General features: G+C 40.5%; 1 protein-coding gene and 1 pseudogene across 1 annotated transcript in view; both read left to right on the plus strand.

Moving 5' to 3' along the window:
• The window catches only part of LOC102834603, a 26,212-nt pseudogene extending 23,284 nt beyond the window's left edge, over nucleotides 1-2,928 (plus strand).
• The window catches only part of AOAH (acyloxyacyl hydrolase (neutrophil)), a 308,932-nt gene that overhangs the window by 233,437 nt on the left and 57,445 nt on the right, over nucleotides 1-18,050 (plus strand). Inside the window, exons 14-15 of the mRNA XM_006832268.1 lie at nucleotides 3,484-3,489; nucleotides 4,017-4,052. Coding sequence (XP_006832331.1) covers nucleotides 3,484-3,489; nucleotides 4,017-4,052 — 42 coding nt within the window. The remainder of the gene's footprint in view (nucleotides 1-3,483; nucleotides 3,490-4,016; nucleotides 4,053-18,050) is intronic.

The following is an 18,050-nucleotide window of genomic DNA, read 5'->3' on the forward strand; positions in this document are numbered from 1 at the left end:
CAACACTGAGAATTAGATCACAAGGACCATGGTATAAAATCAGCAGTCCCTTTTTCCACCACCATTGCCCTTTTTGAGAGATGGGTCCTGGACTTAAAGTCTTTTACCTACAGCAAAGTGAGCCAGGTTAATGCACTTGCCTGCTAACCAAAATGTTAGAGGGTCAATCCTACCCAGCTGTACCTCAGAAGAAAGGTTTGGAGATCAACTTATTTAAAAAACAAGTCATTAAAAACCCTATTGAACACAGTTGTACTGGGACACATAATGGGGTTAGAATTGACTCAGTGAAAACTGATGGTGATGGTGGAAATGTGATCGAAAAGATAATGTGGAAACCAAGGGGAAGGCAGCCAGTCATCGACAGCAAAGACCCAGAAACACCAAGCTATAGAGCATTCAAGAATCAGGAGGCAAGACCAAAGTCAGCATGAACAGAACAAGGACTGGAGTCACTGCAAAGGCTTTGCCCTCCCCTTTGGTGAAATGTCTTCCAACTTTTTTCTCGGGTTGGAGTTTTAAGAAAACCGTCTAAGTGCATCCTGTTTCATTGGACTATTTCTTGTAATAACTTTCAATAATGAAAACATGTCTGCAGCGGCTGCATTTTCTGAGTTCATCTCCACCGTATTTTAGCAACCATGTGACTAAAACCCCCAACATCATTAAGGAATGTGCTTTCAGATGGTTGTTGAGATTTTCAGGTCTGTATCAGCTTCTGTGTTTCCCAAACATCCACGTCTTCTGAATTTGCCTCTTACCTGTGTGGCTCTCAGCCTCCCACATGGACCCAGAGTCAGTACATTGCCACAAGATTTGTTGAAACAAATCATGGTTGGTAATGTTGCTCCGAGTAAAGTTGTCTGACACCATATGCAGAGATGGCACATACTTGGCATGTGTGTTGCCACTTCTTCCTTAGCCTGGGGAACACACTACTAATCAGCCTTGACACTCTTGTCTGGAACAGCCAGATTCTGCCTCAGCATTTCTCACAATATAGTGTATCTGACAATAAGCAACAGATCAGACTTGTCCCATGAAACTAAACCGATTGGCCATTGCTGTGCTATCTCTAATTAATGAAACAATGTTGAAGTTTTCTAAGAAGCATGAATCTTAACAAATATGCTACCTTAAAGATAATATATTTCTTATACTAAATATTCTACAGAGAATAAACTTCTATATTCTAAAAACAATCTATATTTTTTAAACTTACACAACAATTTTGTTATTAGTTGTTATTTGCCATCATTTGTTGGCCTGGTGACCTGTGTATTACAAATTAAAATCGATTCTTCACTGTAATATTAACAGAAGTCTATTACCAGGCCTGTCAATCCACCAACCTTGATGTTAACTGTCAAGTACAAATCATTTGCATTTCTTATTTACCGAGCACATACCATGTGCATGATTATACAATGGCAAGAACACTTTATGTATAATATTTCAGCTAATCCTTTCAGTAGCATTGTAAGGAAAGTATGGCTATATCTCTTCTGTTCCAAGATGCCATTGATTGTAATAGCTCTGGAAAGTATTGAAGAAGGGAAATGGGAGGAAAAATTAACAATGGAAACATTGGCTGTAGCAGATGTATTAAAAGATATTTCTTGAAACTGATCAATTTTGATGATATTCCCACTGTTGCAGATGAGAAAATGGACGCATAGAGTAGTCAAGAACTTTACCCCAAGCCACAGAGTTAGTAGTCTGCAGAGCTGGACTTTGTAACCAGGTCTCTCTGGCTTTGTCCACAGTCACCAATATAGATAATACTGTCACTGGTGTAGGAGCCAAAATGTTATGCAGAAATATATCAAACTCACCTCTTTGTACATAAATGAAACTAACAATTCAAGGCAAAAGTAAAGGTGAGCCTGGCTGTAACCATCAAAAATACAAAGTGGTATCAGGACCTTGCTTGTGCATTCTCTTCCTTCTGTGAGCAAATCAAACAGTTTCAAAGCTATCAAAAGTGCTCTGTCCATCCAAAGACAACAAAAATGCATATATTGAGTAGACTCGCATCTCCTGAGACTGCAGCTCGGGTTTGCTTTTTCTTCTTTCATCTCCCTTCCCACAGGAAGTCCCTTCCCTTCCTTCGACACCTTGGACGTGAACATCATACCCGAGGACTGTAAAGACTGACCAGTTTGAATATAGAAAACCAAGAACCAATGGATTCTTCTTAAAGAACCAAATAGTCTATTATTTCAGAGGAGATCTGCTGATAATTATTAGGTTGCTGTTGGCAAGAATGAAAGATAAGCTAGTAGGAAAAAGGCTACTGCTTTATGTGCACACTGAGACTGCCCTCTGAATTGAGTATAGTACCGTAGTTGATTTCAGAAGGAAAATGGATCAAGCTTGAAAACATAACTTAACATGGATCCCACTGGTAAAACTAAAACATGGGAAACCGTGAAACATACAACCAGGAAAGGACAGTCAGCCGATGAGGTGGCAGTTATCCCAGCACTGCAAAGAACTCTTCACTATGAATCCATTGTCCTGGTGAAACAATTCCGACCACCAATGGGTGGCTACTACATAGAATTCCCTGCAGGTCTCATAGATAATAATGAAAGCCCAGAACATGAGGAAGAAACTGGTTATAAAGGCAACATTGCTGTATGTTCTCCAGTTATATGTGTGAATCCAGGTTTGTCAAATTGTACTATGCACACCATGACAGTAACCATTGATGGAGATGCTGCTGAAAATGTAAGACCTAAATCAAAGCCTGAGGATGGAGAATTTGTGGAAGTAATTTCCTTAGCAAAGAATGACCTGCTGAAGAGACTTGATGCTCTGGTAGATGAAGAACATCTTACAGCAGATGCCAGAGTCTACTTCTATGCTCTGGCATTGAAACATGCAAACACTAAGCCATTTGAAATCCCCTTCCTGAAATTTTAAGACCAAAAAGGACACCGTGTTTTCATAAATGAGACCATCAGGCCTTCTTCACTTTGTATTCAGTGTAATTTAATGCACATTTGAAATTGGCTCTTTCAAAAAATAAAAGCATCATAGAATGCATTACATGGAACTGTAATCACAGAGAGGCTGTCACCTTCATCTTAATTTGCTAAACTCCACCTAATGTTAGTGAAAAAGAACATCAAGTACATAGATTTCCTCTAAATTTAAAAACAAAAACCCACAGGTGTAACTCTATTAATGTAAGAAGCCCAAGATGCAAGGATATTTCTGTAGAAAAATAGGTATGAATTCCATAAGGTCACATTCACCCCCTGTCCCAGTATGAAGATAATTTTTGCTGCATTGATGTTTAAGTCCAACTTGTTTTCAATTTGAACAATTTGCTATGTACATTTCCACTGGATAGCAGAATATATCAAAGCAATAAATATGAATATTCTTGATCTTAAAAAAATGTTTATATTATGCAGCTATAGACAATGATAAGATCCCTGGGTGGCGCAGTTTGTGCTCGATCCTATCATGAAGTTGGCGGTTCAAACCCGTGTAGTAGCACCACAGAAGAAAAGCCTGGTAATCTGCTTTCATAAAGGTTACAGCCAAGAAAACCCTATGGAGCACAGTTCTGCTCTGTAGCACATGGAATCACCGTGAGTCCAAACCAATTCAATGGTCATGGGTATAGGGTATAGCTGGTGTTGTTGTTAAGTGCTGTCGAGTCAGTTCCACCCATAGCAACCCTGTATAGGGTTTCCGAGGAGCAGCTGGTGAGCCTGAACCACTGACCTTGCAGTTCAAACTGACTTTGCAGTCCAGCGCATTGACCCACAGAACCACACCAGGACTCCATTGGGTATAGCCATGGTGGTGGTTATATACCGTGGACTTGGTTCTGAATCATAGCGACTCTGTATAGGGTTTCTAAGGCTGTGAATCTTTACAGGAGCAGAAAGCCTTATCTTTCTCCTGCAGAATGACTGGTAGTGTTGAACTGCTGACCTTGAGGTTCACAGCCTGATTAATAACCACTACGCTATGAGAGCTCCTTAGGGTATAGGTAGTGATGGTTAAAAATCTATATATTCTTATTTGGAAAAATTTAGAAAACACTGCTGAAAGAAAAAAAAATCAGATATAAAATTGTACAAAATAGTTTGATTTCTACCTTGTAGGGAAAAAATCTAAAGAAAACAGCTTAAAAATGGTAAGAAAGATTGATAGGAAATTCAATATACAGTCATTATGTTTGATGACTGGTTTTCATTCTTTTTACCTTTCCATTTTCCAATGTTTTTATTTTTATATGAAATAAGCTAAAAATTAATAATAACAATAATAAATTAGAAAGAAACTGAGCCTAGAAGCAGTGAATGATTTGCCTGAGGTCAGCAAATCCAGTTAGGGCAAGGTAATAAGCAAAAGTATTCTTCCAGAAATGCAGGCGAGGCTATGATCACAATGCCTCCCTAAGACCCAGACATATCAAATCAACATCATTTCTCTCTTCACCACGAATTCAGCAATCTTTCATAAAATCAAAAAGACCAAAGCAAGATACTCCAAAAAGCACCCTGTACAATTGATAGAGGATGGATCTTTTGTGATAATGCCATCTTGATAGTTTTCCTTTAAAACTTGGGTCGTGTTAAAAGGGGAACCAGAGGAGGGGAGGCAAGCCCAATCATGAAAAAACACATTTGTCAAATGTTGATAGAAACCTGTGGCTTCTCTCAGACTTTTGTCAGATGAATAAATTTCAAAGAGAAGTAGCATATTTCCTTTCTCTTCTTTCAGTTTGCAGTCCTTAAAAATGCATAAAATGTTCACATTGTCTAGCGTAATTTCTTTAAAAAAGGCTTCTTGGCTATTTTTTAAAAATGTGAATCTAAAAGGTTTTTTTTTTTTTTTTTTTAGTTTCTCCTAGTTACTCATTATTCTGCTTTTATTCTCCAGCCTCGCTTCCTATCTTCAGTTGCTTTTCCTTGGTATAGATTTTCTTTTGATATTATGCAGCCTGTAACCTGACTTTCCGCTCTGAGTTATTTCAATTACTCCCCAAGGTTTTTATTAGATATAGGGAAAGTCAGCTTTCTACATTTTGCATATTTATGGATACACTTACTTTTTCAGAGAGGAGGAGGAGGAGAATGAGAGGAAAGAGGTGAATGGAATACATAAGTGTTTCTTAAAAACGGTGTAGTAAGAATTAAAGAAATAGTTCCTATTTTCACCTTGGTGTTTGTGATAAAGAGTACAAATTTTTCTATTGATACCTCCATGATTTAGTCATTTCTAGGGATGAGTCTTGGTGTGGCGCTGTGGGCTAATGCATCAGACAGCAAAATCGTTTGAACTGCAAGGTCGGTGGTTCAAGCTCACCAGCTGCTCCTTGGAAACCCTATACAGGGTCACTATAGGTTGGAATCGACTCAATGACACTTAATAAAAACAACAGGGATTGTGTGGAGTCCTGGTGTGGCACTGGAGGATAAGCACTAGACAGCTAACTAAGAGGTTGGTGTTTTAAACCCACCAGTTGATTCTTGGAAACCCTATACTGGGTCACTATGAGTCATAAGTGACTCAACAGCACTTAATACCAACCACAGGGATTGTGTGGCGCTGTTGGATGTGCACTAGACTGGTAACCAATTGGTAGACTGTTCAAACCCAGCAGCTCCTCCTCAAAAGCCCTAGCTATATAGGTTTGCTAAGAGTCGGAAATGACTTGACGTCACTTAACAACAACAACAGCAGCAGCGATTGGAAGGATCCCCTGAATGGCACAAGTGGTTAATTGCTAGATGTGACCTTACCTAGAGGTATTGCCTATGAAAGTCCCAACAACCTATTCCCAAAACAACTCATTGAAAACCTTATGGAGAACAGCTCTCTGACACAAACGGGTTCTCTATAACTCAGAAACAGCTCCGCAACAACTGCTTTGGTTTTAGGTTTTTGGAAAGGGGCACTCACTAATGGTTCAGTAGCAGAATTCTCCCTTCCTATGTGGAAAACATAGACTTGATTCAGTGAGCAGCTACTGAAAATCAGCTAATGAAAGCCCTATGGATCCAACCAGCAACCAATTGTGGAGATGGCACTGGGCCAGGCCCATTGTACATGGAGCTCCCAAGTTGAAAACAGCTGCTAACAGCAACAGTAAACAAAATAAGGATTTATATATAAAGCATTTTGAAATATAAAATGTAGATATCATCTTAATTCATAAAATAAGGGGGTTAGGAACTTTATGGCTCTAGTTAAGTATGCTTTACAATTATCAAAGGTTTGCAATGGTTTTGATAGCTCCGGACAAGCCAAAATGGCCTAGACTAGGAGGACAACCAGATCATTGAAGGGAAAAGCATCAAACACTGTGTTGTCTGGCTCCTTCCAGACATCCTCTTACTTCTCAAAGATAGAGCTGTCCAGAAAACAAATAGTAGAGGCTCTTCTCTTTTGTTGCCTCATAAAATCTTTTCCTTGGAGTAGAGTAGTTTTGAATTAGTCCCTGGAATTGATTTGGGACTTGGACATACCATTTCATTTCTCTAGCCTGGCTCCACCTCTGTAAAATGGGGATTGTGGGTTGATGAGAAGAATTGTCAATGGTGGCCCTAGGAGTTCATTCTGAGTTGCCTGGACAAAAAGTCAACTTGAGTGCCTCATCTTCACCCCCTTCACCCTGCACCCAAACTCAGTGGGATGATGGCAGGTGGGGATGCCTACCTTCGCATCTTTTGTAAACCCAACCTTGTAAATTTTCCCTTTCTCCATTAAAGCCAATTCCTTCAACAGTGCCACATTACATTGTATAATTCATCACAAAACCTGACACATAGTGGATGCAGATGACGCCCAGCTTGCACAAGGAGCAATAGCAGAACAGACCTGAACTTCTCTGGACTGTTGTAAGGTTGAACAAGAAAAATGCAATGACTCCTAGATTTCCACCATCAAAGTACCACCAAACTGTTGCCAACACTATCTACCACTTTTGTATCGTTGGTATTTTTAAACATCAGCATTTTTAAAATGTTGTTGCTGTTAGATGATGTGAAGTCGACTCCAGTTCATGGCAGCATATGTGCAACAGAATGAAACATCGCCCTTTCCTGCATCATCCTCATCCTCGTGTTCCATCATCACAGCTACCATGTCAGTCCAACTCCCCAATGGTCTCCCTCACCCTCTACGGCCCTCTACTACTCCCTCCCAGCGATTGGTCTTTCCCAATGACGTGTCCAAGTCATGAGAATTGGGCAACATTCTGTTGTGATCCATAAGGTTGGCAGAGAGAAAGACAATTCATTCCAAACTAGAAAAACCTCATTGGGGAGCTGCCAAGTTTGCACTGTGTAAACCCATTGGAGGCCCCTCTGCATGCTGCACACCACAGTTGTTGTTGTTGTTAAGTGCCTTAGAGTCAGTTCTGACCCATAGTGACTCTGTATAGGGTTTCCAAGGAGCAGCTGGTGAGCTTGAACCACCGATCTTTCAGTTCAAATGGCTTTACAGTGTGATGCATTAGCCCACAGCACCACACCAGGACTCCACAGTAATGGAGAGAAATAGAATCATTTTCAGAAGTAGATTGCCACCCTTTCTTCCTAGTATGATTTTGTTTAGAAGCTTCTCTGAAACTGTCCACCATAGGGGACCCTGCTGGTATTTGCTGTATTGTTGGTGTAGCTTCCAGCGTCATAGCAACATGCAAGCTGCCAAAGTTTGTCATACTGATAGATAGCTGTTGACTTCAAATAGAAATAAATTTTATAAGGGAAAAAAAAAGTCAATTTGAAAGAACAAAATAAATTTAAATTATAGATAGTTAAAGATAGGAAGGCCTACCGATACTGTTTCATCGGTTGTGACAAGTGTACCACATGGATGTTAAATGCTAACAATCAGAGAAACCGTGTACAGGAATCAGGGAGCATACGGGAGCTCTGTGCTTGCTGCCTAATTTTCTGTAAACATAAAACTGCTCTGAAAAATAAAGTTTATTAAAAGCAAACAAACAAACAACAAACCCCAGTGCTCTATACAGCCGTAGTGAATAAACAACCAATGAGTTTATATGGTGTAGCTATTACCTCTCTGCAGCTCTCAAACTAGACTTTGCCAGTTTGGAATATAATGTCTTTTTCACTGGCAGATTTCCTCATTGTGTTTTTGCAAATTTAGCAAAAACCTTTGTGTAAACACCTGTTTTCGTTTTCAGAAATTCAAATGCACCTAAGAGCATGTTTATTCCGGGACCAATCCTGCCTCCATACAGTGAGAGCCCCTGCTCTGAGCAGGACTCACGTAACTCACCCACTTGTGGAGAAGTGGGGAGCGAGGGTACTCACTTGAGTATGTAGATATAGAAAACAGATGTTAGCTCTTTGGTGAGGTGGGTGTGTTTGCAGCCTTGCTGCAAACCACATTTGGTTTTAGCCTTCTTGGCTTCTCCATTCTCTCCATGCTGCCATCATGACAAACTGTATCTTGCTGGCTCTGTTTTTTTGAACCTTGCTTAGACAATATGGAGAATGGGGAAGAAAGACAACTCAGGAAAACATTTGCTGTTGTTGTTAAGTGCCGTCAATTTGGTACTGACTCACAGTGATCCTAGGCACAACAGAGCGAAACACCACTTGGTCCTGTGCCAATTTCACAATTGTTGCTATGCTTGAGCCCTTTGCTACTGCCACTGTGCCAATCCATCTTGTTGGAAGTCTTCCTCTTTTTTGATGACCCTTCACTTTACCACTTTGTTGATGTTGTTAAGTGCCATTGAGTTGGTCCCAACTCATAGTGACCCTGTAGAGGATTTCTGAGGAGTAACTGGTGAATTTGAAAATCCAACCTTATGGTTCAAACTGACTTATTATGGTACAGTGCTTATCCTAGTCGGGAAGAAAAACAACAACAACAAAAACAGACCAACTGCCATGGAGTCCAATTTTATTCACAGCAAACCTACAGGACATGGTAGAAGTGCCCCCATAGGATGTTCAAGGCTGTAAATCTTTATGAACACAAATTGCATCATCTTTTCTCCCATAGAACAGCTAGTAGGTTCAAACCTCTGATCTTTAACAGCTAAGTTCTTAACCACTGTGCCACCAGGGCTCCTTCAAAAGTAGGCAAAATCCAGGCCAAAGTATGAAACCCACCACATAAAATGTTGGGAAGACTGAGTTGGTGAAGTAAGGAGGAGGAAAGGAAATTGGATAGGGAAGGAATGATGGAAATTTCTAAGGGGGATTGAGAAGGGAGGCCCTGGAACAGATCATAGGGAGAGAAGAAGGTGGAAGAGGAGCAGAGGTTTCTATGTGTTGCTGAGGACTGTATATCCAAGATGGTTATGATTCAAGACCTCTTTTAATGACCACCAAACTGAGTTTCTCATGCACATCGCTGCTCTGAAAATGAACCACATCAGACAAAGTTTACATCAGCATTGTCAAAGAAAACTACCTAATCTCAAAAACCATAATACACAATGTAAGTCATGCTTACTATTCTTCAGTGAAAAATCAGGAGGGAGGCCAACTGCGTGAATAATTTATTTTATATGGATCAACACAAGCCTGGTATCTATGAGGTAGAGGTTAAGGAGTACCAAATGTCCAACTCTGCCAAACAGCTGTAGCACTTCCTCATCTCTGATATCAGCCACCCCTCTTAAGCACTCTACCTCCCATGTTTGGCTTCCGTATTTTGCTATAACGTCTCACAAACCATCAAGGAAATGGCTCGTGCAGTTGTGGAGGCTGAAAAGTCTGAAATCCATGGGTCAAACGCTTCATCTGGAGTCCTCTTCCAACACACATGACCACAAAGGCTGGTGAACCTAAATCAGCAGGTCAAATGACCTGGCCCTCAGCCCATAAGACTTCAGAAGCTGGTGAACTAGACCAGACAAGTCCTAAGAAATGGAGATCAGATGAAGACTCCTACCTGTTTTTGTTATGCTTTCAAAAATTCAGATATGCTTAAGGACATGTTTGTTCTAGGACCACTCTTCCCTCTGTACAGTGAGAAGCTTCCCCACTGTGAGCAGGACTTCAGGACAAACAAAACACCAACTCCAGAGCAAGAGAGAGACCTTTACCAAAACATTCCTATAGAATGAACGGAGACCTTTCTCCCACAGAAACTAAAGGTGGTGACTTGAGTCACAGGCTCTAGTAAAGCAGAGAGTCTAGATACATCCCATCATAATCCTGCCTCATTAACATAAAGGACAACACTTCAAAACGAGACTATAACCACAGGAATATAGTCTAGGATTTGCCACATATTTCAAAATGGAGGACTGCAGCTAGAATAGCCATACAGCACCAGTTCTAAATTCATAGAATGACTACTTCATGACTTCAATAATTCTGCTAAAATGTTTCAGTCCCAACCTGTGTGGAAAGCTGAGGACAAAAAGACTCAACATTAATGCCCAATTCAAGTCCTGAGCTCACTGGCTGGTTCTATAGCCTGAGAGTCACTTCTCCATTCTGAGCCTCAGTTTCTCTATGTGCAAAATAAAGAGTTTAAACTAGATAATTCCAACTTTCACCCAAGCTCTATGAGTCTGTAATTACAAAACATGGCAGTCCACAGAACCACACAAAGTTTAAGTTTTGGGTTTTTTTTTTTTTTCATTGAATTTGTTGTTGGCATTTAAAAATCAAGGGATTTTATGTAAAAATCCAATTTCTGATTCATATAAGAAAACCAATGACTCTGTATCACTGGGCTCCCTTGCTGCCTGCCAACCACCAGTTAACCAGCACTGTGGCCCCCCCTTTAGATGGATATATGTGTGCAGTGGCCAACCCCACTCTTCTCCCTTCACACTGGGTTCTGTCACCTAGCTCCTATGGTCATCTGAGGTTTTGATCCTTCTCCCAAGCCAAAGAGACTAGGAGCTCTGCAAGTGAAAGAGGGAAAAAAGACTTCAGCATGCAACAAGTGAGAGGTGAGAGAGAGTAGAAAAGCTCCAAAAAGGTGAATAGAAGGCGAGAGAACACCTCAGGGTGATGTCCTTAAACAGGTAGACAACAGACAGTAGTCCATCTTGCTGTTGTTGTTGTTAAGTGCTGTTGAGTCAGTTCTGACCCATAGCGACACTGTGTAGCGTTTCCAAGGAGCAACTGGTGAGCTTGAACCACAGAACATGAGGCTCAAACAACTTTGCAGTCCAGTGCATTAGTCCACAGCACCACACCAGGACTGTTAGACCCAAAGAAATTCACCAAAATAGACTTTGCTTTCTCAACAAGCAAGAGAACTCTTAAAGGAGTTTGCCCTGAGGACAAAAGCAACACTTGTTGTTAAGTGTCATTGAGTCAGTTCTGAGCCATAGTGGCCCTGCTTAGGGTTTCCAAGGAGCGGCAGGTGAGCCTGAACCACCGATCTTACAGTTCAAACAGACTTTGCAGTCCAGTGCATTAACCCACAGCGCCACATCAGGACTTCATTTTTGTTAGGTGCCTGCAAGTTGGTGACATTATGCACAACAGAACGGAACGCTGCTTGGTCCTGCGCCATCCTAACAATTACTGCTACCACTGTGTCAATCTATCTAGTTGGGAGTTTCCTCTTTTAGGTTGACCCTCCACTTCACCAAGCATCAATTCTTCTCCAGGGACTGATACCTTCTGATAATATGTCCGATGTATAAGAGACAAAGTCTCGCTATCCTTCATTCTTAGGAGCATTCTGCCTGTACTTATTCCAACACAGACTTGTTTGTGCTTCTGACAGTCCATGATACTTTAATATTCTCCTCCAACACTATAGCTCAAATACATCAATTCTTCTGTAGCCACTCTTATTCATTGTCCAACTTTCACAGCCAGATGAGGCTGAAAATACCAGAGCTTGGGTCAGGTACTCTTTAGTCCTCAAATCTTTGTTCTTGAATACTTTAAAGAGATCTCGTGCAATGGATTTGTCTAAAGCAATGTATCATTTATTTCTTGACTGCTGCTTCCACGAGTGTTGATTGTAGATCCAAAATCAATGAAGTCTTTGACAACTTCAGTGTTTTCTCCACTTATCATGATGTAATTTACTGGTCAAGTTGTGAGGATTTTTGTTTTCTTTACATTGAGGTGCATCCCAACCTGAAGGCTATAGTCACTGATCTTCATCAGTAAGTGTTTTAAGTCCTCTTCACTTCCAGCAAGCAAAATTGTAAATCTGCAAATCTCAGGTTGTTAATGAGTCATTCTCCAATCCTGATGCCATGTTCTTCTTCATAAAATCAAACTTCTCCAATTATTTGCTCAACATACAAAACTAATAAGTTTGGTGAAAGGATACAACCCTGGCACACACCTTTCCTGATTTTAAACCATTCAATATATCCCCTTGTTCTGTTCTAATAACTACCAATTGGTCTATGTACAGGTTCCTCATGAGCACAATTAAGTGTTCCAGAGATCCATTCTTCACAATGTTATCAATATTGTGTCATGATCTACAGTCAAAAGCCTTTACATAATCATAGTCCATAAAGGACAAATAAATATCTTTCTAGTATTCTTTAATGTCAGTAATGACATCCCTTCAAGTTTCATGTTCTCTTCTCAATCTGGCTTGAATTTTAGACAGTTCTTTGCCAGTGGACTGTTGAAACCATTTATTGATTATGTTCAGCAAAATTTTACTTGCATGGGATATTAATGATATTGTTCAATGCTTCCCCATTACATTGGTTGGTTCACCTCTCGGTGGAATGGAAACAACTATAGATCTCTTCCAATCAGTTAGCCAGGTAGCTGTCTTCCAAATTTTTTGATATAGATGAATGAGCACCTCGAGTGCAGGATCAGTTTGTTGAAAGATCTCAATTTGTATTTCATCAATCCTTGGAATCTTGTTTTTCACCAATACTTTCAGTGAAGCTCGTATTTCTTCCTTCAGTACCTTCAGTTCTTGACCATATTCTACATATTTAAATGGCTGAGCAGCAACTATTTCTTTTCGGTACAGTGACTGTGTGTATTCTTTCATTCTTGTTTTGATGCTTTCTGCATCATTCAATATTTTGCCCATGGAATGATTCAATATTGTAAGTCGAGGCTTGAATTTTTTCTTCAGTTCTTTCAGCTTCTGTCTTGGTGTTCTAACTCCAGGTCTTTGCACATTTCATTATGAGACTTTGTCTTCTCTAGGGCCCTTTGCAAAATTCTGTTCAGCAAGTCAACTGGGTGTCGGGACTGTACATCTTTTCTGGAGCAGAAAAGCCTTATCTTTCTCCTGTGGAGCAGCTTGTGGGCTTGAACCACTGACCTTGTGGTTTATAGACCAATACTTATCATGCAGAGCCACTGTGCTCCTCAGCTTGCCAATGGTAGAACTTAAATCCACATCTGTCTCAAGCCAAAGTCCATTCTCCCCACCATGCCAAGTTGTTGTTGTTAAGTACCACAGAGTCAGCTCCAACTCATAGTGATCCTGTGTAAGGTTTCCAAGAAGCAGCTGATGGGTTTGAAACACTAACCTTGTGGTTTACAGTCTACTGCTTATCCTACATTTCCTAACAACAAGTAGAAGCAAGAAAAAAGATGAAGAGAGACTGAATATTAATCCAGACTTAGCTGAATTCACTAACACATACAAGAGCTTGTTATTTTCTATCCCAAAGAGCTCTGTTCTTGACATGTACCATGTCATGTACCATGAACTGGCTAACTGAACTTCCTAACTATTGTGGTACTAAATATTCCTAATCTGAATTTAATCATGAAGAAATGAAGACAAAACCAGAACTGAGGGACAGTCTGCATGTTTCACGTCACAAAAGACAAAGAAAGACTGAGTAATTGTCCAGATTCAAGGAAACGAAAGAAAAGTAGTGGAATCCTGTTGGAACGCTCTGGACTGATAACCGCAAAGTCAGTCATTCAGATTCACCAGCCACTACCTGGAATTCTCTACAGGGTCATTATGAGTCAGAACCAACTCAACGGCATTTGACAACAGCAAGAAACAAAAGTGGTAGCTAAATATGATTCTAAATCAGACCCTGGACCAGAAAACAGCCATTAGTAGAGCATTTAATGAATTTGAATTAGATATATAGTTTACGCAAGAGCATTATATCAATGCTAATTTCCTGATTTTGATCTTTGTATGATTATTATGGAGTCCTGGTATGGTGCTGTGGGTTAACGCGCTGGACTGTAAAGTCAGTTTAAACCACAATATCGGTGGTTCAAGCTCACCAGCTGCTCCTTGGAAACCCTATACAGGGTTGCTGTGAGTCGGAACTGACTCAACAGAACTTAACAACAACAACAACAAAATGATGATTATGGAATCCTAGTGTGGTGCTGTAGGATCAGTACTGGACTTCTAACCATAGGTTGGTGCTTCAAACCTACCAGTCACTCCTTGGAAATTGTTTACAGGGTCACTATGAATTAGAACAACTATGATTATAAAACATGTTCACATTTAGAGAATCTGGAATATAGAAATCCTTTGCTCTGCATTTGCAAATTTTGGAAAATTATTTCAAAATGAAAAAATTGAGACAGTTTTTTAAAATGCAACATAGGAGAATACTGGGGAGAAATAAAGCAGTCCTCTTTCCCATGCTAAAGTAAGCACTCAGCAAGTACTTGGTAAACCCAATTGAGAATCCACCAAGAGGAAGAGAGGAGATGGCAAAGCATTATTTATAACAGAAGAGGTAGGATGTTTGCACTTGGAGAGCTCTCACCCAGTACCATCACAATAAGAAAGACAGCTTTTTCGTCCCAATTTTTACAATGCTGGCTCTAAAGGGCAACTGCTTTTACATCAAAATATCTGCTCTTTCTCCTGAAGACCAAAGTGTCTCAAATATGACAGTGTTGAATTTTAATAGAAACTTATCAAAAGCAAAACATTTCAATTTGACACATCTCATTTAGATGGACAAAAATGCCCTTTATATAGGGAACCTTCATTTCCATTTTTAATACTTTCAAATCTTGGGAATTCAAAGGATCACTGAACAATGGAGACATTCCAATCCAAATGGGACAATTTCCTAGAATTTATTCATGCAACCCTTCCGAGCTTCTCCTTGTGCCATGCAACTTGTCCAAATAAAAGCAGGCAAGGTGGGGAATACAATGGTATTTTACATTTATTTTTATTACATCTAATTCACCATGAAATTCACCATCTCAAAGTACGCAATTCAGAGATTTTTAAAATCTATTCACAAGCTGTGCGCATTTTGCACAGATTTTCTTTCTGAATCCTGATCAAAGGGGGGAAATCTTTCTGGAACCATGAGGGCAGGTGAACCCCAAGCCCCTGTAATCACTGCCGTGAGATCATCTTTAAACTTTAAAACAAAAATATCCCTGAAGTCTTCTTAAAATTCTAATAATAATTTTGCTTAACTAGTAAAAAAGGTCTGGCTCTGCTATCATGAAGTTGCCACAACTGGATTGTTTTGTTGTTGTTGTTAAGTGCTGTCACATCAATTGTGAACCATAACGACCCTGTATAGGGTTTCCAAGGAGAAGTTCATGATCTTGAACCACCAACCCTGCAGTTCAAACGACTTCACAGTCTGACGCATTAGCCCAAAACACCACACCAGGACTCACTAGATGGCTTTAACACACAGAGAAATTTATACTTCTGTGGTTTAGGAGGTTAGAAGTCTAAATTCAGAGTGCCAGCTGTAAGGGGAAGGCTTTCTTCTCCATCAGCTCACAGGTTAGGAAGAAGGTCCTTTCCTTGCTGTCAACATCTGAGAGCCTCGTATTCCTTGACGACCTCCATGTGTCATGGCATCAGTTTTCCCCTGGGTCTGAGAGGTTCCCAGCACAGGGATCTCCACTCCAAAGGATGTGCTTTGTTCTCCATTCTTCTTTCTAGATGGAACTGAAGTCTGTCCTTCTCTGCTTTGTATTTATTGCTTGTAACCTAAATGGTGATGTAGGTTACATCCCAGGAGAACTCCCCTTACTTCCGATCAGGGCTGTGGCCTGACTAAGAGTGTTCCATCCTGGTGTGGTGCTGTGGACCACAAGGTCAGTTTGAGCCACAAAGATTGGTGGCTCAAACTCACCCACCACTCTTTGGAAATGCTATACAGGGTCACTATGAGTCAGAATCAACTCATCAGCACTTAACAGCAACCATCCCACGCTAAACCCCTTACAACTGACTGACTGATCACATCAGATCACTTCTTGGAGCTTCATTACATCATCACATAACTGTCAGACCACTGAGAATCATGGCCCAAACTGACACATGTATGTTTTTTGTTTTTTTCTATTTTTGTTTGGGGGTAGGGGGACACAATTCAGTTCATGACAAGGGTTATGCTCTTTTAAGAGTTATCTGTATTCATTAAAGGAGCCCTCATAGCATAGTGGATTACAAGCTGAGCTGCTAACCTCAAGGTCAGCAGTTTGAATCTACCAGCTGCTCAGTGGGAGAAAGATGAGGTTTTCTGCTCCCATAAAGATTTACAGCCTCAGAAACCCTGTACAGGATTGCTATGAGTTGGAATCAACTGAATGGCACATAACCACCACATCACCACCATCATACGGGATCAAATTGACTGCAACCACTCGAACCCTTAGACAGGAACCTAAGGAAGCAGTGAATCGATGACAGTGAGGAAGGAACAACTCAGAAAAAGAGGGTTGAGAACAATTGTACAACTCGAAGAATAGAATACATGTCATTAAACAGAACGTGTAGAAACTGATGAACTGGCCTATGTTTTTCTGTGTAGATTCTCAGCAACAACAAAATTAAAACTAAAAAATTCATGAAAAATTTCCATTCTGTACCACTTGAATCGGCACGCCTACAGAAGGCAAGTTCACAAGCAAATAGATTGCACCTTCTCCTTTAACTATCAATGACAAGGGCTCCTGCAGTCCTCTGGAATTTCATTTAAATTGACCCTGCCCCCATTATTTTAACAAAAGTAAGATAAAAGGCATCCTGGGAACCACTATCTGCTACTTGTATTGATGGTATCAAAGAATTTGCCATTTTTACCAGCTCCAAGGCATCCTGGGATGTGCCTTTTCCCATGGCCTTCTCTTTCATTCTCATGCCTCTCATTTTCCACTTGATCTTGTCTCCCGCTGCCTCCTCAAAATTGTTCTAGGTGCTAGAAATAGAAAGTTGAGCAGGACAAAGTCCTCAAGGACATCATAACCAAATGAGAGAGACAAATAAAGGCACAATTTATGGTTCTGATAAAATGGTACTAAAATAGAGGCAAGCTGAGGTTCCTAGAGGTGAGAGACACTTACCTCTGCCTGGAGACACAGAAGAAGACTTCACAGAGACAGCATCATTTGAGCAGGGAGTCCTGCAGACAGAAATAGAAATTCTAAAAGCAGAAGGACATGGTGACTTAGGGCAGAAAGACTCCAAAACCTCCTTGCAGAAGAGGTGAGAGAAGTGCAGTGTGGCTAAAGAATCTTGAGGAGCTGAGTCAAGATTTGAGACTGGGAAGTAGCTTAGAGCCACACGGGGAAAGCTACTGTATTCTTTTAAATATACGTTGTTGTTAAATATCCTCAAGTTAGTTCCAACTCATAGCAACCCTCTTTAGCATTTCCACTATAGGAGAGGCTGGTGAATTTGAAGCTTTCAGATCAAACTGACCTTACGGCTCAGTGAATTACCCTACAGCCCCACAAATATAAATGTTGTGTTTTTTTAGTGCTGTGGAGTCAGTTCCAACTCATAGCAACCTTGTATAGTGTTGTCAAGGGCCGGCTGGTAGGTTTGAATTGCTGACCTTGTGGTTCTCAGTCCAGTGCTAATCCTGCATCACCACACCAGAGTGATGTCCTGGTGTGACGCTGTGGGATAAAGCACTGGAAACAAGGTCAAATTAAACCACAAGATTGGCAATTCAAACTAACCAGCCATAACTTGGAAATGCTGCACATGGTTACTATGAGTCTGAACGGACTAAACAGCACTTAACAACAACAAACAACATTTATGGGAGTATGGTGGCTCCATACAATAAGCACTGGACTTTGAATCACAAGGTCCATGGTTTGAGCCCACTAGCCACTCTGCAAAAGAAAGATGAAGCTTTCTTC

Source organism: Chrysochloris asiatica, unplaced genomic scaffold (genome assembly GCF_000296735.1).
Source record: "Chrysochloris asiatica unplaced genomic scaffold, ChrAsi1.0 scaffold00006, whole genome shotgun sequence".
NCBI lineage: Eukaryota > Metazoa > Chordata > Mammalia > Afrosoricida > Chrysochloridae > Chrysochloris > Chrysochloris asiatica.